The sequence below is a fragment of the Hyperoodon ampullatus genome (assembly GCF_949752795.1).
Source record: "Hyperoodon ampullatus genome assembly, chromosome: 12".
NCBI lineage: Eukaryota > Metazoa > Chordata > Mammalia > Artiodactyla > Ziphiidae > Hyperoodon > Hyperoodon ampullatus.
Window position 1 is genome coordinate 83,046,901 of NC_136925.1, and position 26,772 is coordinate 83,073,672.

The 26,772-nt window shown below is 40.1% G+C and overlaps 1 protein-coding gene across 1 annotated transcript in view; it reads right to left on the bottom strand.

Annotated features, from left to right (window-relative positions):
- PRKN (parkin RBR E3 ubiquitin protein ligase) overlaps positions 1-26,772 on the bottom strand; it is a gene marked incomplete at both ends in the record, with an annotated part of 1,053,566 nt that overhangs the window by 419,614 nt on the left and 607,180 nt on the right. Inside the window, one exon of the mRNA XM_079716751.1 lies at positions 6,621-6,757. Coding sequence (XP_079572877.1) covers positions 6,621-6,757 — 137 coding nt within the window. The remainder of the gene's footprint in view (positions 1-6,620; positions 6,758-26,772) is intronic.

Below are 26,772 nucleotides of genomic sequence, written 5' to 3' on the forward strand. Positions count from 1 at the left end.
TCCCTGGTGGCGCAGTGGTTGAGAGTCCGCCTGCCGATGCAGGGGATACGGGTTCGTGCCCCGGTCTGGGAGGATCCCATATGCCGCGGAGCGGCTGGGCCCGTGAGCCATGGCTGCTGAGCCTGCGCATCCGGAGCCTGTGCTCCGCAACGGGAGAGGCCACAACAGTGAGAGGCCCGCATACCACAAAAAAAAAAAAAAAAAAAAAAAAAAAAAAAAAAAAAAAAAAAAACTCTCTAAGCACATTATTAATTATTTCAAAGATAGCTGGAGGTCACCAGCTCGTAGCAATTTCTGTGCATGAAGTCTCATTAATACAAGACATCACACAGTAAGGAAGAATAAAGTTTTATCACAGTTACTGCGTGTGTATGTGTGTGTGTGTGTGCGCGCATGTGTGTTTCAAGTGGCCAACGTGCAGAACTAAACACAGAACCAGCAGGCACTGAATGCAGCCTGTGGATGATGATGGGAAAAGAGAAGTAGTAAAGGAAAACATTCTGCAATTAGAACAATTTTTAAAAAGCAACATCTGTCCAAATCAGGAAATGTGGACTTAAAATCCAAAGCAATTTCTGTCTCAAATAAACTTAAATTTTCTTGACCTAGAGGCCACAGATAGCCGTGATTTGTTTGGAATAAAGCTGCGACTAGCTCCAGAAGCGTGTGGCTCATGAAGATACAACACACTTCTCCTCTCCTGAGACGCTGGAGAGATGAACAGAGGGTCTGGCCCGCTGCGTCTTTCATGCCACACTCTGCCGAGAGCCTCTTTGGCAGCTGTAAACCGCAGCCGGAATGCCCTGATATAAACCGTGCAACAGCTTCCGTGGAACCCCCCAAAAAATTGAATGCAAAACTGTCGATAGTGTCACCTAGAATTACCCACAAATGAAGGAGCATATTTAACATTGTTGGTGAGCTGTGCTTTTTTAAAATTCATAATCTGAGTATAAGATTCTTATTTTCGCCAAATTGTGATAAAATTGATCTTCTTGTCCAAGTAACTCTTCAGGGTCCCTACTATAGTTTTCTTTTATACCTCTGAATGTGAACTCAAAATTTACCTGTTCAAAAAGCTAATTAAAAAATTGTTTTCACACACGACAGCACCTGAGATGAGGAAGATAAGCATAAACAAAGCCATTCTCTAGCGTGATTAACACAATACACATAACAAAAATAATACTGAAAATCCTGAATATTGGAATACTTTGCACATGTGTTCAGAGTTTTCTGACTAGGGGTGTAACTGGAATTGAGATTGCTTCTGGTCAGGGAAATTTGGCAAAACCTTTCAAGCAACAATTTGAAAGTTAAAAGCAGGCAAATATCTGTATTATTTAGGAATGTATAGACATAGGCAGTGATGCTATGAGGAAAAGCAAGGTCATGAATATCACGAAAGTCAAGATCATAGTTGCGTCAAGGCAAGAGGGAGGAGGCGGGGGTTGAGGAGGGGACATGGAGGGCGTCCGGGATGCTGGCGATGCTGCCTTTCTTGACCTGGGTGGTGGTACCAGAGGTCCTCTGTAACTATACAAATCTATATAACAATATGAATGTACTTAAACACTGTTGTGTATGCATGGTATGTCTCACAATAAATTTAGGAATGCATCAAGCCATTTAAAATGATACACTTACAGGTCAATTAATATTCTACTGACTATGATTATAATCCTTCCAGCCTCTCTACTGACAATGCCAAGTGTACAGACTCCAAAATCATGCTGGCTGCCAAGAAGGCCAGGGAGAGGAATTTGGTTACGTACATTTTAATAAAAAGAAGAAGAAAGCCCAAAGACAGCTGTTTTGAACAACTCTTGGAGCTGTCTTAAGGACTTACAAGCATCTTTCTAGAACCCTTTGGATAAGTAATAAATTTATACTTAAAACTGGTTTGCTTTCGCCCTTATAAAACAAAGGTAGAATGCTCTTCTTAAGAGTTCAGGTCAGAAGTAGGTGGAAAGAAATGCTTTTTGCCTTCTCCGCTAGCTATTCAAGGCACGCCCGCCTAACTGCTGCTATTTAAAATGTTATTGTAGTTTTAACTACTTAATAAGATGCAAGAGAAGATGAAAGGCAGTTTGGAAGGTAGAAACCCAGGCAAAGTAAGAATCAGGGGCGCAGTTTACTGGGACGTGGGCTCCTCCGAAGGATAAAGAGAGCAGCGCTGCTGCTGGTACCACTTCAGACAGACGCATGGAGTCACTTCGTTTGTAAAACGCTAAAGACACAGGCGAGAGCATCAAACACATGTTGAAGTCCTTTGTCCCCTGTGAAGCCAGATTCCACAAAGGCAGCATTTCCAAGGCCAGACAGACGAGTGCACAGACAAAGCCCGTTGATCTAGCTAGAACGAGCTCCTGGGCACCATCAGTTCTGTCCTACAGCTCTTTTTCTGGTCCTTGTCCGTGTACAAGTCACTCCTTAGAATGAAGCTACTTGATGGAGTGTTGTTCTGATCGCAGGCGGTGGGGGGTGGGGTGGGGAGGAGAGCTAAAAATACATTCAGTAAATTTCCCATCCATCCTCCTCTGCGCAGCGTGAGACAGGGCTGTGCGCCTGCAGGCCTGCCTGCTCCCTTGCGGGTACACAGCCAGACCACAGCCCCCCTCTGCCGGTCCCCCTGCCCACACCCTGCGCGGGTGGGAGGGGCTGCGGGGATCAGTTCCGGAATACGGAACGTGGGAAGAAGTGATGGGCTCCGTCTCCAGGCTTGGTCTCAACACCCCCGACCCCGACCCCCGCCGCCCCTCCATGATGCCCCTGCTCTGGCTTCCTGGTCCGGTCGACCTGGGTGAAGGGGACCCAGTGGGGACTCCGAGGTCACTGAGGATGGCAAAACCACTACGTAACAGAAGGCTGAGTCTGAGTCCCTCCCTGAGTGATGGGGTGGAGCAGAGGCCGCAGAGCCGAGCCGCATCGGAGCATGGACGGGAGAAGATCCCCCTTTGCTTCTGTGATTTCAGTGTTGCTTTTGCTAGAGAAGTTAGATTACTAGCCTGATTTTACACTGCCTCATACACCCAAACCACAGCAAAACTACCAAACTTGCTAAACCACCCCCAAAATAAGACAAGAAGTTTAGCATTACCCTCAGAAAATAAGGAAGTTTGATTTCATTTCAAATAATTTTGAGGTAGAAAGAACATTGACTTTGGACTGGAAGCCCTTCAGCTGCTTGAATCCTGCTGCTGCCATTTTCATGGTGACTGTCACAATTTTTCAAGATCTAGGAGCTGGGAAGAGAATAGGCTGTATATTTCAGAGACAGAGACAGACACATAGAGAATGTGTGTATGGACAGGCTTCTAAGCAGTTTGTTACTATTTTAAAGCTAATAATATGATTTGCCCAATTGCTTTTCAGAAATATTTAAATTTATGTTTTTACCTCTTTTGAATATATGTCTATCACATTATATTTTATGCTTTAAAATTAGCTATTCTTTAGAAACCAATTACACTGAGCTTTCAATAAGTGTATTGGCCATTTGCACATCTTCTTTGGTGATCTATTTTTTAATATATTTCCTACTTTTCAATGTGGTTTTAGGAATTATATGGACTTAGATTATTTGTGTATATTTGGGAAAGCACTGTTCTAAAGCCAAAATGATCATTTATGTTGGGTTTTATGCTTAGCTCCCTGAAAAGCTGACTAGAAACCAGCCTTCTTGACTCTCCAGGCATCAAGAATATCTCTGTTTCTCAAAAGGGCCAGAACTATCTGCCTCGTGGTTAATATTGCCAACTAAGACACTTGGGACACGACTGGACTGTAGCTGGTGAGTGGACTTATTCCATAGAAAGGAAATGGTTTTCTATGTTATATGAAAATGGGAATTACATGAAAAGTGACCTGGGAGGAGAAGTGTTAAAAAAAAAAGTGAAGCACTGAAGGCGGGAATGCATTTGGATGGCACCAGTGGCAATGCCAATGGCATATTATAGGGAAGGTGGGAACTATTCCCTCCAACACCCCGTTGCTATAGGAAATCTGTGTGACCAGGACTCTGAATGGACTAAACACATTTTGCATAGTCTTCATGATATAAATTTTATTTTTATTTTAGCTACACTCTAAAGTAAATCTACCTAAATCCCTGAGGCTCCACTGGGGTGGGTAAGTGACACTCAGTGCTAAGAGAAGATACACAAAATGCTCTGGCGTTTCAAGTTAATCCCTAGCATAGGATGTGATAACAGTAGGTAGAGCAAAAAGACAGCCAATATTTCAAAATAATTATGAAGTTCTTCCCAAAGCCCTTAACTTCATGAGTTTGTTAGAGGCTCTGGAAAGAGGCCATTTTGGCTGTGTTTGCCCATCTTTTTTCAAATCCATCAACGTTTATGGAAAAACCTATGCTGGTTAGCAAGTCAGATCCCTCGTGGACAAAATAGATAAGGGGAGAGGGAGTATTTTCACGCTTGCTAGTGCTACAGTCTCCCATGGAAAATACCTATTGCCTGTAGAATGTTCACCCTGGAAGCAGTGCTCAAACTTTCAAACCTGGGGCCTTTAACAAATACTGAGGGCCGTCCCCCGAGGCATGGCCTAGGCATCGGGACTTTTAAAAACTGCCATGTTACTGAAATGTGCATTGCGGTTGAGAACCCTGCCCAGAGAGAAGTGGAATGGGAGGGTGGGGGGAACACAGAGCTCTGGAGCAACCACACCTGGGTTGAAGTCTCAGCTCTACCCTTCCTGACTCTGTGATGCTGGGTGCTCAGTCCTACTGAGCCTTTACTTCTTCCTCTGAAAAATACAAATAATTCCTGCTTTTGAAGTTTGCTCCTGGTTTAAATATGGAAAAAGTGCCCCCAAATTAGAGATACTCTTCCCTTGAACTTCCTTTCCATATAACTTTTAGAGGTAGAGTACTTTTTTGTTTACAGGCTAATCTACTCATATAGTGATTAAGAGTCCAAGTTCTAGAGCCACCACTAGCTGGCTCTGAATACCAGCTCTGTTACTTACCAGCTGTAATACCATGTGCAGTTTAATTAAATTCTGTGAGCCTCAAACACTTTATCCATAAAATGGGAAGAATGACAACATCCATTCCGACAGGGCTTTGTGGGGATTAAATGGATGTACGTATGTAAGCATCCCAGTGGTATCTTATATATGGTAAATACTCAGTAACGGCTCTAATCATTGCTTATCTTTTACTCTCAGGGAAATAAAATTCAGCATCCTACTCTTACAAAGCATAACACAATTTCTGGTCAAATGAGGAGCTCACACAAAGGAAGCAGAGTTTGTATATGAAAGGTATTTTGAACCAATTTTAATTGTTCATCATAAAAATTATGCGAATGGAAAAAGTTGGTTCACTGTTGACTAGTCACACCTTGAAGAATACATATGTCTAAAATTGAGCTTTGAAGGCATTTAGCTTAAGGTGGTTGAGAAAGGTTTGAAAGACTAGGTTTGGAAAAAAGAACATCTTATTACATATGTTTTGGGGGTAAGAGGTATCAGACTTTTATACAGAAATGGTGAACTTATATGGACACTTTGTTAGCAAGACATTTAGTATGTGAGTCATACAGCAATAGAAATAAATGCATTATACCGCTCTTTTGTGGCTTCTGCGGGGCCAGTGTTATTGGAAAAATAGTTCGCTAGTTCTACACACAGACTCTATTTTTTGATATATAGTTAATAGTCCCAGAAGACTGGTCTCAGTTTTTTTCTCATAACGTCACTATTCAAACACTAATGAAGGGTTTGTTTCCCAGGCTCTGGAGATATTAAATAATGAATTTTTGGGAAAGGGCTGTTTTGTATGGATCTGGGGAAGTGTGAGGGTCAAGTAGCTGCATTTACCACAAAGTGAGGAAGAACAATCTCGAACAGGGCTGCGCAAGAGATAGATACGTACTTCACATCATACCCATGCCACCCTAGCAGAATAATTCATTCTAGTTTGTGAGCATCAAAATATCCTTTGGCCTATGCCCAAGTAGAAATACAACCACCAAGTACATTCAAATCTTATTTACCAGTGAGTCTCCCGTTTACGGCTTCATGCAAACCCCATGGTCAGAAAAGTGAACGAGTGGATTCAAGCCATGGGTTCCATTGCAAGAGTATCCATCACTTGTGGTTAGATATGGACTTTGTCATTAAAAGGAAGTGATAAATTGGGAGTGTGGGATTGACATTTACACACTGCTATATTTAAAATAGATAACCAACAAGCACCTCCTCTGCTAAGGGAACAAGCACAAGGACCTACAAGCACAGGGAACTCTGCTCAGTATTCTGTAATAACTTAAATGTGAAAAGAATTTGAAAAAGAATAGATACATGTATATATAACTGAATCACTGTGGTGTACACCTGAAACGAACACATTTTTAATCAACTATACTCCAATATAAAATAAAAATTAAAAAAGGAAGTGATGGCTCTAGAAATAAATGCCCCCTGCTTGCATAAACTAATCTTGCTTTAATTTTCTTACCTAGCAATGTTCAAACAGATCTCTGAATTTTCAGCCCCTCAGTAGGGACTGGGTATATCTAAGATAGTTTTATTTCAGTAATTTTCCTCTTTCTGTTCTTAATCAGAATTAGAAATGGAGGGAAAAGTGCTAGACTTACCCACACAAGGCAGAGAGTAACCAAGCTGAGGGTCGTGGACAAACTGCCGATCACTGAGTCTCGTCACACAGTACAGGTGGAAACAGTCTAAGCAAATCACGTGGCGGTAGTTGCACTGGAAAACCAGGACGGGGCTTCTGGTGGAGGTAAAGTAGAACACTTTCTGTAATCTCGTAGGGTTGCTTAGGGCACGCTCTATGTAAAGACCTGCGCTGCTAAGCACTGAGCTCATATATATCAATGCTACATCTTAAAAACTGGAAACACCTTGTGAGCTATAAAGAAGATTGATGTTCTTAATTTTATATTTTTTACATGACCACATTTAGCAATCAGCTATTTAAACCCAAGCACAGATACCAGCTCTTCCTAGAAGCCTTCCTTGACTTATAATTCCTGACTAACCTGCTCATCATTCCATCCACTTACATATATTTCGATTGATCCATTATTACATTGTAGTATTGATATGTTTCTCTTCTCTTGTAGACTGTGATCTCCTTGAAAATAGACACTGTCTTCTTTATATTGATATTCTCAAAGCACCAGGCATTGTAAGTTTTTAAATAAATGTTCCTTGAATTTAGTTATAATAATATATAGAATCTGAACTTCCCCAAAGTCGAAAGAAAAACTACTACTGCATCAAACAAAGTAAATGTGTTAAACAGTCATTCACATTTCATTGGCAAATGGAAAAGTAGAATTTAGAAATAAAAGATTATCTAGCAGAGATCCTTCTACTATAAGATTTTGTCTATTGTGCTACCCCCATCCACCCAAATATTCAATTTCTTAAATTAAAGTTAGGGGATTACTAACAAATCAATATTCACAAGTCCTAAAAATTTTGAACTTCCTTAAAACACTTTGTAGAAAAAAATATCTCCTGAATAACCACGTTTTTTGCTAGTAAATGAACCACATGATTTTATGACAAAAAGGAGACAAAATGAATATATTAACTTGAGATCAGCCCCAAGGCAATTTTAGTAGTAAGAAAGTCATTGGGTTTTATTTAGATAAACCTATTTTCTATGTAATGATAACAAGATACAAAGTATTTTTCATTTTATACCCAATTCTTAACGGATATAAGAGCTCTTCAAAAGCCCTTTCCCTAAAAAACACTGATATTAACATTAATATTAGTAGAAGATAACTCCTTAACAATTACAAGATTTTCAAAATTCTGTTTTCCCACTTATTTCAAAACAATATATAACACAAAACAAAATGGAAAAAAAAAAACCTTGGTATTTTAATGTCTTGGATCTACAGGATGATGGTCAATTTCATCTAAGCATCCCTGAGGTTTTATGTGTTTTCATTTCCCATCTCTGAGCCTATTGATGTCCCTTCAGGGCCATTTCCATTCCCAGGGCCTTTTTCAATTAGGTGATGACTGTGTTCTGAACTTTCAGCCTCTTCCCATCTAACAACTTCCCCTTGAAGATGATAAAATATAACGCTTTCCTATATCTAACAGGAGAGTCAGGCACACACACACACACAAGCGCATACACACCTCATTCCCTCTGTGTGATCCTATAGAGCTGCTATATTTTGCCTCCTTCTTTCAGAGCTAAGTTCTATGAAAAATGTTCTTCATTCTGATTTTAGCAACGTGGTCGACTCAAACTTTATGGACTCTTGATCTGTTATCAATACACAGAAACACTGGAGAAACTATGAGATCATTTATAAAAATGTTCCTATATATAACAAGGTTAAAAAGAAAGCTTGGCAATTACCCTGTAGAAAATATAAAAAGAAAACTTATATAAAAGCCAAAGCAGTCACTGTGGACTGTGGACTCTGCCACAGTGTCCTAGAGAGAGATGTTAGGATGCATGGCATGTAGCCATTGATCTAGCAAATGTGTTCTTTTCCATCCCTATTAATAGAAGGAAGAATAGAAAGAGTTCTCTTTCATGTATGGACAACAGTACACATTTATAGTTTTGCCCTTCAGTTAAAATATGGTCAAAAAGAACTTACACTATCTAGACAATTCAAAGAACATCAGTTGCTCTGGTTTATTGATTACATCCTGCTATTTGGAACAGATTAGCAAGAAATGGTAAATATACTGGAGGCCATGGTGTGAGATAAACTCTATGCAGATTCAGGGGTCAACTACATTAGAGAAGGTTTTTAGAGGTCTAATATTTGGGGCATGGAGGGACACACCTAACAAAATAAAGGACACAGTAGTCACTTTGTCCCCACCTACTAAGAATGAAGTACAAGGTAATCACAGGCTCCTAGGACCCTCAGAGGCTGTGGTTCCCACAGAGTGAAGCACATGCTCCTGGGGACACAGGAAATATCCCGTGGAAAATTAAGCTCCAGTGGTACCAGTTCCCTTCAGCCTCCTTAAACTGGAATACAGGCAGGAAGGAAAATTGACCATCCTGGCAGGGGTAATTGACCCTAATCATCAGGAAGGGCAAGAGCTGCTGTTACACATGGGGGCGACAAAAATTCACATGGCATCTAGGTGGTTCCATGGGACATCTCCTGATACTCCTATGCACTTTTAATGGCAAATGGACAAGGGCAGCAGTTATGGCTTAAGAAATGCATGGTGACCAGGATTTGAGACCCTTTAGGATATATATTATATATATATATATATATATATATATATATATATACACATACATACATACATATGTGTGCATATATGTATAGATGCATATATGTGTGCGTATGTATGTACATATGCACGTATGTATATATGCATGCATATGCATATTTTTATATGTAGATATACAGAGATAGAATAGATATATGTATATATTGATAGATAATAGATAATGATAGAGATAGAAGTAGTATATGCACATATTTCAGATAGAATTATCAGTCAGTTGGCTTTCTTGATATAGTTATGAGGTAAGACTGCTCATCTCTTAAGAATATTCTTAGTATTTATGAAAAAGTTAGGTGAGTGATAAACATGACACCCATAGAAAGGTTACTAATCATCTGAGAAAATGAAATGAGCAAAAATCATATCATGGCTGGAGGGACTACATAATTTCTCAGGAGCTAGATGAAAGAGGAAAGGGAGAAATGCTGGTATTTATGAGCACCTACTTTGGGTTAGGGACCTTGCTAGAACTTCACACATGTTTTTTTCCATTTCACTCCCCTAAAGTCAGCTCCCCTGACTCTACTGGTCATCGTGTTCCTTTCTCCATCCCCGCCCTCTCTGTGGGCATGGTCCTAACCTATCTCAGCATATACTTCTAGCTCCTTTACTCCTAGACCCCTGCTCCTTAGCATGCATTTCTATAGTACAATATATTCAGATATATTTATATTGAAATCAAAACTCCAAATTTCAAGGTCCAGTTCAAGTGTGAAGACCTCCAAGGGACTTTCTCTGGAGCCCCATTCTTTATTAATTCTTCCCTTTCTCTTTACCTTTTATCCATAAGGTCTATTCTCAATGTGTTTCGATACTACCTCTTCACTTTTATTCAAGGTGAATACTGTCAACATTAAATGAAAAGTCATGAAACAACAGAGGCCATTCTTGTTTAACCCTTTCATGACCCAAGCATCACCATATACAGCATTGAGCCCATGGTAGTTACATTATCAACAGTTACTGATTGTACCAGTGGATAAATGAATGTAATGTTTTTACTTTATAATTTCTCTGCTCCCCATTTGTACATTTTTCACTCAATTAATTATTGAGCATCTACTTGGCTAAAAAAGGCACTTAATAAATACGTGTGGAATATGGCACTGAGTGAATGAGTAAACAGTTTATAGTCAGAATTGGTTTAAGCATTGGGAAACACACACACACATACACAATCCGAAGGCATAGTTGGGTGACACAAAATGCATGTGGAACAAGAATTACAAGGAAACATATGCAGTCACCAAACTCTGTTGCCACAGAAGCTAGGAGAGGAGGGAAGTAAGACTCAGAATGGTACTATGAAGGAACCTGAGCTGATTTTAAAAGGATGGGAAAAGTGACATCAGGCCACTGGAGAGAAACATGGCTCCTGGGCAAGGGAGGAAACCCAGACATAGAAAAGAATTCTTGGAACAAAAAAGTAACCAGTTGGGCTGACTGAGAGGATGTATCAGGAAAAGAGTGAGAGGAGAGATGACAAAGTTGGACACAGAGACAGTGGCATAGGGATTCTAGGAGACAAACCTAGTAGATAACCTCTAGATCGTGGAATTTGCTGAAGACATCTAAGCATGGGAAGGGAGTGATTTTTCAGTAAATTTAATTCCAAGGAAAGCTTGGAGGGGAAGAAATTAGAAGTCGTGAAAAGTCATTGGAGGTCATTTTAATAATTCAGACAGGAGTTACTTAGGAATTAGACCATGGTGTGCTGGTGGTTCTAGGAATGGACATGAGAAGATTGATAAGAGTGACATTTCTGAGGAGGACCTGCCAGGACCTGCCGTCTCATGGGTCTTTTTTTCCTTCTGACATTCCTCTGTGCCCTTTGCTCCAACTGTACATAAATGTTAATTGACCATTCTAGAAAATGATTTTACTCCAGTGAGCCAGGTTATAGAGCAGTTAATCAAAGGTTAAATAAAGTTCTCAGCCATATGTAAAAGGAATTATAAATGCTGTACTTGACATTACTTTAGAGTTATTTGTAAGCAATGATTTCCCTGCTTTTATTAAAGGAGTGATCCAAAGACCCTTTATTCACAAAGTATTAGGCATAATTGAAGGAGTCTTAGTAAAATATATGGCGAGCCATTCACACACACAACACAAAGTAGAATATTGTCTGCAGTAGTTCAAACATTTAAACTCTTGTAAAATTAGTTCCCTAGTACCTACAAAATAGTATCAATTTTTTCATATTTGTCTGATAAAATGTGCAGTTTGCTCTCTACCTCATTTGTTCTCTCTCTCTCTCTCTCTCACACACACACACACACACACATTTGCTCTCTTTACACACCCTCTCTCTGCCAAAGTCTATCTATTTCTCTGTCTCTGTCTGATTCTTTCCCACATGCACATTTTCATTTATACCCATTAAGAGAGGGGCTGTGGTTCCAAATTCTCAACTGAACGTGACACATACTGAACACAATGTGCCAAAAATTTCATGATGTGTAAAGCTAAGGAAGCAAGTCTAAACTCTAAAGAAAATAAAAACTAATAGCGTGGGTAGGAAAGGGACACACATAATTGTAATACAGAGCAGGATATTTTAAGTTATGTTAGAGATGTGGGAAATGGTAAGCAGCTTCCAAGATGCTCCCCAATGATCCCCATCCCCAGGTATTCATGCTTTTGTGTAGTTTCCTTCCACATTATGTGAGGTGACCTGCTTAATCTGTGGGGAAAATGCAGAAGTACCAATATGCGACTTCCAGGACTAGACCAGAAAAGACACTACAGCTTCTGTCTGTGCTCTTTCCTGGGTTACTTTCTCTGAAGAAAGTGAACGGCCATGTTGTGAGGACACTCAAGCAGTCTGTGGAGAAGTCAACAGGGCAAGGAACTGAGGCCTCTTGCCAACAGCCAGCACTGACATGGCAGCCACCCAAGTTAATCATCTCTGAGGCAGATCCTCCAGCCCAAGACAAGCCCTCAGGTGACTACAGACCTGGCTGAGTCTTGACTATAACTTCATGAGATACCATGAGCAAAAACCATCCAGATAAGCTGCTCCAAAATTCCTGGCCCACTGAAATTGTACAAGATAACACTGACTGTTGTCTTAAGACACTTGGCTTTGGGATATTTTTTTATGCAGCAATATATAACTGACACAGGCTCAGAGGAGGAAGAGATCATGTTAAGATAGCAGATCAGAAAATAATTCATAAAAGTAGTGGTATTTGAAGGAGGATCAAGATTCCAGTACATGGAGACAGAGAAAACATTCCAGGTCAAGAGAAGACACAAAGCTGCAAAAGTACAGGGCATGGAAGAGGGAAGCTGAGTTATGTAGTACAGCTGGTTTCTTCATTTCCCCCAGTGAAAAGCAAAATTAAATATAAATATTATATTTAGGGGTAGTAGAATCTGAAATACAATGAAAAGCAATGACAATTAGAATGGAAATGTTAAGTACAAAATCACTGAGGAGATAAAAAATACAATTTTCCTGGAGGGGGAAAGTTAGCTCTTAAATTTAGCTAACACTTGACCCTTGAAACTTCATATGTTGTTTCTACAGAATTTAGTTTGTGTGGCAGTAACACAGATTTTATGCCCCAGTTAGCAATCTTTCGAAGCTCTCTTCAAGCTCCCTGTGCATGAACAACTATGACTCCTGGGAATTTAATAAAGCATTTGATTAGATAAAAATAATTAGAGGGAGAGAGCTGCACCATTAAATAACTTGAATTTGTCTTCTTAACAACTGTCACTTTAAATCCCTTTTAGTTAGAGATAGCTTATAAACAATAAGTAAATAAATGACTGAAATCTCAGAAACCAAATGCATTTTCATTTCATCTGTATTTAGCCACATTACCAATTGCCCAAATGCACTACCTACAAAGAAGTATCCAAGCAGGCGCCTGCCTGTAGACAAGCCAGAGAGAACATTTTCGCCCACATATGTCATGTGAGTTCGTTATTTGAGTTAGCCAAGTGAGCAGTCCCCGTCACTGGAGAGGCCCCTGATCCAAGATACTAATTGACAGACCCAACCTTTAGAAATTAAAATAAGCTTCAACAGTTGAATGACCTTCAAATTCCTTCCAGCAGCCAAGTTAAAATCCTGAAGTAAGTTCGTTTGCCCGTTAGTCACCTTGTAATCAGAATCCTATTAAGGCCCTGGCAGATCCTGAACAAGCTCATCAACTACCTCTTCCAGTTTCTCCTTGCCTCATCTGCTCATGTCCTCGTGGTTTTATCTGGTCCACTTTGCTGCATGTGCATGCGCACACACACACACGCACACAACCATGAGCTGGCTCCAGCTCTGTAAGCTTAATTGCAGGGGTCCCAGTATTTCAGTGTACACAACATACCCAGGATGAAGACGCTTTATGTTTACATTTTTGAATCACTTTCATTCATCCATCCTGCCAATACTTTAGAACAACCACTACACGCCAGGCACTGTCCTGTTGATGTCATGTAAAACTGAACAAGGCATGGTGCTTCCCCTCAGGGTCCTATAGGGTTGAAGACAAAAAAGTAATTGTCTCAGTGTAGTAAGTGCTACCATAGGGATGAGTTTAGAGACCACCTAACTTGTCTCTGGGGTCAGTGGAAGGGCTTCCAAGAAGGCTTACGCCTCAGAGCATTCAGTCCCTGTAGAGACAAGACACTGAACAAACTAAATGGCTTCCCTTGTTGATAAAGTCTTTGAATAAAATATATAAAATGATATAGTAGGGCTTCCCTGGTGGTGCAGTGGTTGTGAATAAAATATATAAAATGATATAGTAGGGCTTCCCTGGTGGTGCAGTGGTTGAGAATCTGCCTGCTAATGCAGGGGACACGGGTTCGAGCCCTGGTCTGGGAAGATCCCATATGCCGTGGAGCAACTAGGCCCGTGAGCCACAACTACTGAGCCTGAGCGTCTGGAGCCTGTGCTCCGCAACAAGAGAGGCCGTGATAGTGAGAGGCCTGCGCACTGCGATGAAGAGTGGCCCCTGCTTGCCACAACTGGAGAAAGTCCTCGCACAGAAACGAAGACCCAACACAGCAAAAATAAATAAATTAATTTTTTAAAAATGATATAATAAATATGTTATAGCAATATTATTCTAAAGTAGCTTTCACCATGGCAGGTCTTGGCCAAAATTATGAATTAATTACCCAATGCCAATGTATTAAGACCCCAGGTTTTCCTTTTGTCTTTCAGAGTCCTCTGTAGGTTAGATTCACCGCACAATATGTATCTCCCATATTGTCAATCACAAATCTTTCTGTTTCTCACAGGTCAGTCTCTTTGCAGCTTCTGGACCACCTTTTTCTTTACGCTCTTATCTCTATGTGTAAGATTCTTCTATTTGTCTTCATTTTCCAAAAAAAAAAAAAAATTGTCAGGGTTCAGCTCCTATCCAACCTCTTTTAGGAAGCTTTTATCAATAAAAGACTCTAGCTAACACGGATTCTCCCACTCACTTCCTAATTTCCTGTAAGGCTTCTGCTTATAAAGCGTCATTTTGTATTCCATTTAGTATTTTGCTGCACATCATTCCTGTTCTTCTGTGTCACTTTTATGAGCCCATGTCAGGTCCCCAAACTCAAATTAAACACATAGTAATTGGGAAGCTCCTGTGTGCCGGTTCTTTTGCTCAACATGGGGACGGGGAGATATAGTTCTCCTCCTCAAGGAATTCTATTTTCTGGTGAGATGAATAAGTCTGGGGCACTTTGGGAGACTAATGAGAGGCAACTTAATCCAAAGGTGGTCAGGCAGAGAATGTTTCCTAAAAAAGGACAATATAAACTAAGACCTAAGAGGCAAGAATGAGGTAGCCTGACCAAGAAACTAGAGGGCAGTGAGAAAATACGTAAAAAACACTTAAAATGGAATAAAATTGGTTAAGGTTAGGGAACCATGTTGTATAATTTTATATCACCCCCTCAGCCTCTATCAAACTTCTGAATTCCTCCAGAAATTAAAAACGAAACTACAAAGTAAAGATACTGCTTCTACAAGCCACATAATATAAGTCTATGTTTTAGGTTTATATACTGCCTTAAGTGTATCTGAGTTAGGTTGTTTTGAACCGTTAACAATAAGCAGGCTATGCAAAATAAAAATATGAAGCCATGGTTACAAGAGGGAATTCATGGATTGTTAATTTCCTCCAGATGATGTCCATCTTTGAGAATACTATTTGACTTTAGTATAGCTTGTATATTGTATTTCTAAATATAACTATTGACAGGTTGAACCCAAATATAAACTATTAAGTTCTAGGAATTTTAGATTGCAAACATTTCAATATATTGACATGTATTACAATTAAAAAATAAACACCTTTTCTTTCTTTAAAAGTATCAATAAGTTAAATTCTTTTTTTTTCTTTTTTTTTTTTTTTTTTTCCAGTACGTGGGCCTCTCACTGCTGTGGCCTCTCCCATTGTGGAGCACAGGCTCCGGACACACAGGCTCAGCGGCCATGGCTCACGGGCCCAGCCGCTCCGCGGCATGTGGGATCTTCCCAGACCGGGGCACGAACCCGTGTCCCCTGCATCAGCAGGCAGACTCTCAACCACTGCGCCACCAGGGAAGCCCAATAAGTTAAATTTTCTAAAAACAAAGCGGTCAACCCTCTGTTGTAGTAATTCATTAAAATGATTTGATTTCCCAGCAACACCCCAACTTTTCTCCTTAAGGCATTTATACTGTGAAACAGATGCTGATAAATAATTGTAAATAGCAGGTAAATTATAATAATTATTGCATGTAACAAAATGAAATTACAAATTCCAAAGGGTATTGGCCTATGGGATGAAAATGTATCTCATGAAAAATTATCATATTTCTTTCCTATCCCCCAACTAATAGAATTAATTTCAATTCTCAGAATTATATTTATGGGTTAAGTGCTCCTGAGTTATAATCTCAGAGCACACTCTATTCAGACTGTCAGTGTGTATAGTTAAAGAAAGCTGAAACCAGATTCAACATAGAATACTTTCGGGGTCACATCGTTTACATAGAGCTGTTGTGTGGCACAACTATGTAGCCACTGGAGATGCCATCTGTAACACATACCAACTCATGCACATATCTTGTTTTTGTTTTTTCTTTTGTGAAAAACAGCTAGGAGTAGCTAGGAGCTGCAGTAGCAGTCTGCTAAATTGAGAAAGATGTGAGGACAGATCTTGTTTAGATAAGAACCCCACTGTGAAATAAATTATTCTAGTGTATCCCCAAATCTCATGACAGGAAATATTAATGTGCTAAGAATCAGTCCAGTGGCTATGAATATTAGGAGGTATTTAACCTAAGAAATTATTACTGACACAGAGTGGTTTAAAAAGATGGGTTTTTTTTTTTTGCAACTAATTCACAAAAACCTTTCACAGAGGATTTCTCACTGGTCTTTCATTCATTCTTTTTTTTTAAATTTTTATTTTATATTGGAGCATAGTTGATTAACAATGCTGTGTTAGTTTCAAGTGTACAGCAAAGTGATTCAGTTATACATATCCATGTATCTATTCTTTTTCAAATTCTTTTCCCATTTAGGTTATTACAGAATATTGAGCAGAGTTCCCTGTATTATACAGTAGGTACTTGTTGGTCATCTATTTTATATGTAGCAGCGTGTACACGTCAATCCCAAACTCCCAATTTATCCCTCCCCCCACCACCTTTCCCCTTTGGTAACCATAAGTTTGTTTTCTAAGTCTGTGAGTCTGTTTCTGTTTTGTAAATAAGTTCGTTTGTATCTTTTCTTTTTTAGATTCTGCATATAAACGATATCATATGATATTTGCCTTTCTCTGTCTGACTTAGTTCACTTAGTATGATAATCTCCAGGCCCATCTATGTTGCTGCAAATGGCAGTATTTCACTCTTTTTAATGGCTGAGTAATATTCCATTCATTCTTAAAATGAGTGAATGAATGAATGTCAGTAGAATGCTGGGTCTTTCATTCTTTTTATCAGAGAAACATTATGAACCAGGTCCTCTGAAGTAAAATAGTTTGAAATGAAGAACCCATCTAATAAAAGATTGTAGACATCTTAAAACAGTTCTACCATGAAAATGTTTAACAATGAGGAGGCACCGTGAAATTTCTGAGGTATCATTAGATGGATTCAGCATTAAAATATTAATAATTTAAGAATTTGTGGTGCATAGTAGATAAAATTATTCTCCTAATTAAGTTGGTTTTACACATAGTCAGGAAAGCAATGTATAGCATGATAAAGTGTTTCCCTAAAAATAATAAAAATCAGCATGGTATAGCCATACACTTTCAAACGGATTCACATATAAAACCTAGATAAGTAATCCTGCAAAGGGGGATCCCAAGATATCAGAGGTCAGGGAGGTCGGAGAGAACCTTGGGAGGTTGTGAGTGGCTGCACCACAAGCTGGCCTGGGAGCCCAGTTTTGTAAATGGGGATCTGTAAAGTGTCAGGTTCGCTCTGGCAATCCCTGGAGACCTTTTGGATACTGAGATGTTAGAATCTTCAGCCTATATGATCACATTTCTTCCTTCTTGTAAACTTGTGGAACTTAAACCTTACTTGAAACAATGTACAAAAGACACTTAGAATTCCAGCTTTACACCTTGTGAATGAAGGAACACACACATGCTGCTGGCAAGGCTAAAATCTGGGGATTTCTGGGATTCACTTCCTGGAAGACGTGTTGGGAGAAAGGCCCTGAGCCAGAGTACTGAAGGAAAATCAGAAAAGGTATCTGGGTATTTTTTTTTAAAAAGCAACAAAATATCTCATATAGCTTTCAACAACTAGCCATTTAATTTTAAAGCGCTTTTTTCCTTGTTTTTTCTAGTAAGTTGGTTGGAGCTTGGAGTCAGCAAGAGACAGAGTGGCAGGTGCCTCGGTGGTGCTCCCTGCTCCCACATGCCTCACCAAGCCTCTCTCACAGCCCCTACCCCAGAGCAGACAGTTATTTGTTTAACTGTCTACCTTCTCACTAAACCAGAGGTCAGCAAACCCCAGCTGGGGACCAAATCTGCCTCCCCTACCTGCTTTTGTAAATAAAGTTTAATTAGAACACAGCCATTTTTACATATCATCTATGGCTGCTTTTGCTCTATAAAGGCAGAGGAGGGTAGCTGTGACAGAGACTGTACGGACCACAAAGTCTCAACTACTTTCTGGCGTTTTTTCGGAAGGGTTTCCTGCTCGAGGACTTTCCTGCATTAACACAAGGGCTGCCTTCTGGTATCCCCAGTGCCTGGCCTGTGGCTGGTGTTAATAATGCACGTTTTCTGAATGACTCCCTAGCTGTTTGACTGGATGAATGAATGACTATGAAGGAACAGGGGCACACAGGGAAGGCAAACAGGAAAAGCACCAGCGAGCCAGAGGCCAACGATGCTGCAGTGTTAAGCGGTGTGCAGTAGGTAGCTGGATTTGAACTAAGCCTTCGATACTACTTTTCAAGGCTGCAAACATCATCTTCCTCCATCCAGGCCACTTCTTTTCATTAAGCTATCTGGTCTCATCCAGAGGGTGTCCAACGCTTGCAACATCCACGTGATAGAAAGGAAAAGGGAAATGGACGTTGATTAGCTATGGAAAGTGATTGCAAGAAAATAGGATGGAACCATGTGATGGTGGCTGGTGGCTGGTACAGATTGGGTGGCCAGGGAAGGCCTGGAGAGAGGACGTTTACACTGACCCCTGAATGGCCCGCCACGCACAGATCTGATGCAAGAGGCTCCGGGGAAGGAGCAGCTGGTGACAGGCCCCGTTAGGCGGGAACGCCTGGGCATGTCTGAAGAATTAAAGGAAAGGTCAGTGCGATGGGAACACAGTCAACAAGGGGGGAGTGGGGCGAGGTGAGGTTACAGGAGGCGGGAGCAGCGCGTGAAGCCTTTGTCTAAACAGGATTCGACCCTTGGACAATGTGAAGCCACACAAAGTTTAAAGCAGGGATGCAACACAAGGTCATTTATGTCTAAGAAAATCCCTCTAACTTTGCATAATGAATGGATTCCAGTGAGGCAGAGAAGAGCGGGAGAGTCCCATGAACCCTGTGACGTCCTCCTGGGAGAGAAGAGGGTGGTTTGGACTAAGTGGTGCGGCCAGAGAGACGTGGACGGGTGGAGGACACGTGTGGGACAACACAGCATTTGCATGTCTCCTACCGAGCTCTCTTCCTTTTTTACTAACATTTGTGATTTTCTCCATTTTTAGGAAACCTCAGGATCATGTCCCCAAATCAAGGGACCACTGTTATAAAATTAACATCTTTCAAATTACCTTATACAGAGACGGAGATTCTTCCAGTGGTTTCTAAACAAATTTCATTCAAAATCTTCACTTAGGGCCTAAATTAAATGATAGTGAACCTGATAATCAAATAGCACATTAATAAAAATTTAAAACTATAATTCCATTATTCATCGATCTCCTATAATGTGCCAGGCAGTGGGCATAGTGTGGGGCATAGATCAAGGGACAAGAGATGCCCTGATGACCCAGCGCAGGCTGTGTCAGCGCCACCCACGTCAGTGAGGCTGTGGGGATCGGAGTCTCCAAACAGGGCACTGATATCGTCGATACTGGAGATACGCGCGAAGTAAAGCTGAGAAGATTCGGAGGTTAATTAACCCGAGGCAGAAAGGAGATTCCAGCACTTTGTCGAGCTTCTCCTTTTAAACATTTATTGGATGCCTCTACTATGCCAGGTTCCCTGCTAAGTGCTTTTCCTGCATTATTTATTTAATCCACTGAACCGTACGGCCTCAGGAGGGCAGGGCCCACGTCTGTGTTTTCTCTTCTGCAGCCTCACTGTCTCACACTTGTTTGCAGGGGGAGTTCAAAAGTATTTGTTGAGTGGATGGATGGAGGATTCCCCGGTTCCTCTCAGGACAGCAGCAGCAGTGAAATACCCCAGCACAGAGGGGAGCCGGTGAGGACACTGAGGCTTAGAGAGTAAGTAAGTGACGAAGTGGGTACCAGACCCGACTTGCCTTAGACTCCTCAGTGCCACGTGACCCGGCCTTAGTCCAGGCCCTGCCAGTCTCCCTTCACCCAGCTCTAGTTTCAGGTTCCTCATCCATCAAATGAGAATAATGTACCCGGCTGCAGAGGGTCATAGAAAGGTGACAAGATCATCTGTGGAAAGCTTCTAACACACTTCTTGGCTCATGGATGGTGCTCATGGTAGTAGAGTTTCTCCTACTTCTCTTCTCCCTCTCTTATTCAAGGGAAAGAAAAAAAAAATCCATATGACTTTCCATAATTTGCAAGGTAAATTCATCAATTTGTGGAAAAATTGCATTGGAAAACTCTGGTGATATTTCCCCTTTGCCTCTACAGCCTTGCCGCATATGGCCTGGGCGCAATTATCCTCTGCCCTTCTAGGCTTGCTCTGTGTCCCAGAAAGCCGAACCCTCAGGGTTTATCAGTGAGGCTCCCTTGCTCTCTGGTTGCCAGCTCCGCACTCCCCCAAGCTCTGGACTACATTTTCTGACAGTGACTTTATCCCTCCAGGACTGTAAGTCCTTTTGGGCACCCTCTCTTCCTCCACAACTTGCAGGGCTAATTACCTCTCCGTTCCTTCCAGACTCTGGGTGATGAGGGAGTTGCCTTTTTGGGTGCCTCACTATTCGTGTCACACCTCTGTACAAACACATCTCTTCATTAAAGCATCTAGCATGATTTGCTTTGATTCTTTTTGCTGCTCAGGCCAGAATTCAAAAAGTCTCAAAAGGTAAAATGGACAGAGGTGGAGCAAGTATATCAACTAGAAGAGGATCCTTTATCTCATGCTTAGAAACTGGCTCACAGAAGGTAGGTCTCTGGTGAGTGCTAGAATGTCCCTTCTCTGGAAGCAAGCATCACAGCAGCACTAACTACCTGTCTTCAGGGGCAGTGAGCAAGGCTGGCCACATAGTTTTCTACTCTTACTACAGTTATGATCCTATGAAAGAATCAATACGGTGCTGTTCTCCATTCCTGTTTCCATCCTTGTTAAAGCACAGTGCAAATACTAATGCCCAGACCAGAACAACTCTGCTATTTGAGGCATAACTCTTGGAAGGCAAATGTGCTATGACTTAACAGGGTTCTGAAAAAACACATTTTCTTCTCTAAAAATTACATCGTGTAGGGGTCTGTGAGGAACTTGTGTGAAAATGAGAGACATTCTCTTTGGGTGGATGCAACCACATACCAGGGCACTAAGTTTAGAGAGCAGAGTATGAGATGGATTTCAGCCCAATTCATCTTCAAAGCCAGCCCTGCTTGTGCAGTACACAACTTGCACAACTGCAAGTGGCAGCCCTTACTTCCTGTGATTCTAGGACAGCCACAGTGACTCTTCGGACACCAATTTTCACATGTATAAGATGATTAATACTACACATTTTTCACCTAGCTCTATACAGCCAGAGATGATATCCTTGAGTTCAAAGAACTATGTATTTATGTAATAATGTTCAGTTAAGTCTCCTATACAAAGCAAAATTATCATTCCTTTATGGATTGATTACAGGTTATTTAACAGATTACTTTTTTTCCCCTGCTGATTAACTTATCAGCTCTTAATATCCAATTAGTTACTTAGTCAACTTTCAAAACTTCTTTACCAGAATCCACTTCTGGCCAAGATGGATTAACAGGCGCTGGATTTATCCTCCTGCCCCTGGCAATCTGATTATCTGGACAAAATATTGGGAGCAGTGGTTTTCAAGACACTGGATGGCAATGAAGGACAGCACCTCACGAGAGGCAGGAAACGAATGAGCTGAGTCCTATGCCCACCTCAGCTTACTGTCCTAAAAGAGTTTCCAGGCCCTGGACTGGAGAGGGAGAACCCAGGAAAAGCCCAGGGGACTCACAGAACCGAGGGGACAAACCTGGGTTTCTTGGGAGGACCATGCAGCTAGAGTGTACAGGACTGAATAAGGAGAGGAGAGAACTGCATGGGGGGCTGCTCTCAAGTGTAAACATAAAATTGTGCAACCACTTTGGAAAATGGCTGGGCAGTTTCTTTAAAAGGTAAACATATACCCAATACAAGATCCAGCCAATCCTCTCCTAAATATGTAACCAGTGGAAGGGAAAGTATATGTCCACACAGAAACTTGTACATGCATATTCATAGCAACTTTATAATAGCCCCAAACTGGAAACAACCAAGTGTTCCTCAACTGGTGAATGATAAACTGTGGTATATCCATACAATGGAATACTGCTTGGCAATAAAAAGGAATGAACTGTTGACAGATGAAACAACATGCATGAATCTCAAAATAATTCTGCTGTGTGAAAGAAGCCGAAAACCAAAAAAAAAGTACACACTGCATGATTCCATTAAAAAATTCTAAAACATGGAAACGAATCCAGAGTGACAGAGCAGATTAGCGGTTTACAGGGGATGGGAAGGGGGGACAGGGAGGGGTGGGAGGGAGAAAATACAAAGAAACATGAGCAAATTTTGGGGGGTGATGGAGATGTTCATTATCCTGATGGTGGTAGTTTCACAGGTGTGTACATGTGTCGTAACTAATCAAATTGCACATTTTCAATATGTGCGTTTTATCACATGTCAATTATACTTCAAAAAATTTAATGAAAAGAGAATTAAGAATGAAATGGTTTCTTTAACAAAAGATTTTTCATACATGACTACCTTCTCACAATCTAGTTGAGGGAAGCAGCAACTAGAATCCTTTCATACATGGTTGCTTTCTTAATTCCATTGTAGTTACTGAGCAGTATATAAAAGAATTGTTACCATGCTTCATTTGAAAGCATGCTCTATTTCAGATGCCCCAAATAGCGACAGGGTTTTTCACAAAGAGAGCTGAGTAGCGATAATCTGCCATATGTCTTGATTCCTGTCCTCCCAAATGGGGCACACAAATCAGCCCTCCCTACAAAACAGAACTAAAGAAATAAGGTCTTGCTTTAAGCTTTAATTATATTCCTCACACACACATACATCACATGCATATATGTATACACATTTATGTGCATAGATATATATCTTTGTTCTGTTCTGTTACTGTGATTTCTGCTTTCATTTTCTCAAGGGGAGATGCTGGGTCATAGGATTTGAGCAATTCCATTTCTGAAATGTGTTCCCAGTGCATTGGAAGAGAATTAATCTGGAATCACATAAAAAGTCCTGACATCCCACCACTGCCACTTCTGGAGGAAATGAATAGGAAGAAAAAAATCACTGTGCTTTGTGTGTCTTTGTGTCTTCACAGACTTCTAATAATCTCTGGGCATCGATCCTGCTTCAATTTTAAGAGGCTCCAAACGATGATGGATATTGAGTGTTTCAGGTGGAGTGAAGCGGCCCCTTCCATCGGCAGAGTCAACAGGGCAGCGCGTGCTTCCTCAAGCCCAGTCCACAGGGTATGTGGTTTTCACCCCTGACTAGTGATGAAGCCAACTTTTCCATTTAAAAGAAAATCCTTTATTTGGAGGCTATGTTTTCTCCTTATGTTGAAACACTTTCCTTAAAATGAATGATACTGAGAGTAGACACTTTTGTTATTGTGTTTTTAAACATCCTCACCTGGTAAAATAAAACATCACAAACTTATACTGCTCTCTCCTCCTCTTTTTTTTGAACATTACTTTGTTTGTAAAACCCCAAAGTCCTGGCTTTATCACTGCTTTTCAGGACATATGAAAAATTTTATTGACATTTTGATTTTGGTCTATACAGGCTAAGTTGTAACAAAAACAAAGAAGTTTGAACATAATTGCACATGGTCACAAATAACAATGCTACTTCTACGTGTAAGAAATCTCATATTTAATTTCCTCAGTGCAATATCTTCAAAAAGAGCTTGACCCGTCCAGCTTTCAGACAAAACAAACAAGGAATCAGGATAATCACTGTTGCTCTGAGGGGACCACTGAATGTCTGGTGATGCAGAGCTCTGATAAGGGAGCTAATAATTCCTTTGAAAGTATCCTGGAGAAGGGGCCATGGAAGCAGAGAACAACACTGGCAATAATGAAGGATAAGCTTGGATCATAATACAGACATACACTTTATTAGTAAGACTGCATATAGCAATACAAGATTATCAAGTATCGACAAACCTAATCAGGTTGTGCAGGGAGGGAAAGAAGGAAACAGACAACAGTCCAGTGGCTGATTCTACCCCCGCAGCCCCCAACCAAGAGACCGGGTCTGAGTCACCATAAGGAAAGTGTGTGTAGATGAAAGCTTAGGGGCCATTTTTTGATAGGGAAAGTCCTCGTGAGACTCAGAGCAGAAAAAGTATGATATTGGAGTCATGCTGACAGAAGTTTAAAACAAAGTGGGAAAGACTGGGCATCCTCTTCACTTTTAAGCAAAATTTAGCAAGGAAAAACATTTTCACAGTGGGCACTAAAACTGTAGCCGTGGTGTAATATTTTCTCTCAGATAACTAGAAGGCAGTTGACTTCCAAAAGCAGGGGCTTTGTACTTAAGCATACTTACTTCTGCATACTCTGTGGAGTTGCAAACAACTGAGGAAGGCTTACAGTGATGGGGGAGATGTGGTAGGTACAGTTATACAGGTGGGAACTGAGAGCCAGCAGAAGCCAGTGTACAGGTTAAAATGGTCTTATTTGTCTAACGCTCTGGTTGGGCATGCAGACATTCGATGCAAAGCATCTAACTCTATAAATGCTTTAAACCCTCAATTCACTGGGGTTATGTTCTTGAAAATGTACATTTTATTCATAAATAAATCATAGCAATATTTTTTGAATCTTTCTCCTAAAGCAATGGAAACAAAAGCTAAAACAAACAAATGGGACCTAATTAAACTTAAAAGCTTTTGCAAAGCAAAGGAAACCATAAGCAAAATGAAAAGACAACCTACCTAAGGGGAGAAACTATTTGCAAATGATATGAGCAATAAGGGATTAATATCCAACATATATAAACAGCTCATACAACTCAACATCAAAAAAACAAACAACCTGATTAAAAAATGGGAAGAAGACCTGAATAGACATTTTTCCAAAGAGGATTTGCAGATGGCCAACAGGCACATGAAAAGATGCTCAACATCATTAATCACCAGAGAAATGCAAATTAAAATCACAGGATATCACCTCACACCTGTCAGAATGGCTATCATCAAAAAGAAGACAAATAACAAATGTTGGTGAGGATGTGGAGGAAAGGGAACCCTTGTACATTATGGGAGGGAATGTAAATTGGTGCAGCCACTGTGGAAAACAGTATGGAAGTTTCTCAAAAAACTCAAAATAGAACTACCATGTGACTCAGCATTTCTACTCCTGGGTATATACCTGAAAAAAATGAAAACAGTAATTCGAAAGGTATATGCACCCCAATGTTCATGGCAGCATTATTAACAATTGCCAGTATATGGAAGCAACCTAAGTGTCCATTAACAGAAGAATGGTTAAAGAAGCTGTGTTTTATATATATATAGAGAGAGAGAGATAGATAGATAGATAGATAGATAGATATATACACACACACACAATAGAATACTACTCAGCCGTAAAAAAGAATGGACCTTTGCCATCTGCAACAACATGAATGGACTTAGAGGGTATTATGCTAAGTGAAATAAGTCAGACAGAGAAAGAAAAATACTGTATGATATGTGGAATCTAAAAAATAAAATTAGTGAGTATAACAAAAAAGAAACATACTCAGATATAGAGAACAAACTAGTGATTACCAGTGGGGAGAGGGAGTGGGGGAGGGGCACAATATGGGTAGGGGATTAAGAGGTACAAACTATTATGTATAAAGTAAATAAGCTACAAGGACGTACTGTACAACACAGGGAATATAGCCAGTATTTTGTAGTAACTATTAATGGAATATAACCTTTAAAAATTGTGGATCACTATGTTGTACACCTGTAACTTATGTAATACTGTACACCAATTACACTTCAATAAAAAAATGAAAAAAACAGTAACTAGGTAAGTAAAAGTTGAAGAAATATGAACAACAACACTGAAAACGTTATTATTCTCAATATATAAAGAGCTCTTATAACTCAGTAAAAAATAGTATCATACGGTTACAGAAAAAAAACCAATGACATATACAGATCTTTCTCAGTAAATACTCAAAACTGTTCATTCAACCTTATTATTAACAGTAATTTAAACTTAACAATAAGATATAATTTTGCCTATCAAATATATAAGCTTTTCAAAAATAAATTCAATGGCTGTTAGTTGTGTAAGATGGGCTCAGTCATACGCTGCTAGTGAGAGTATTAACTAGCAAAATCTTTATGAAAAACAAATTAGTCATATGGTTTATATCAAGAGTTTTAAAAACACAACTCTACTTCTAGCAGTCTCTCGTATGACAACAATCCGAGATAGGGACAGGCACTGTGTATAAATATGTTCATCACAACATTATTTATAAATAATTTAAAAAATTGCAAATAATTTATATTTCCAAGATTTGGAAGTGATTAAATACAATATAGTATTTGTAGTTTAAATACACTACACTATAGAAAAACATTAAAATAAACCTTT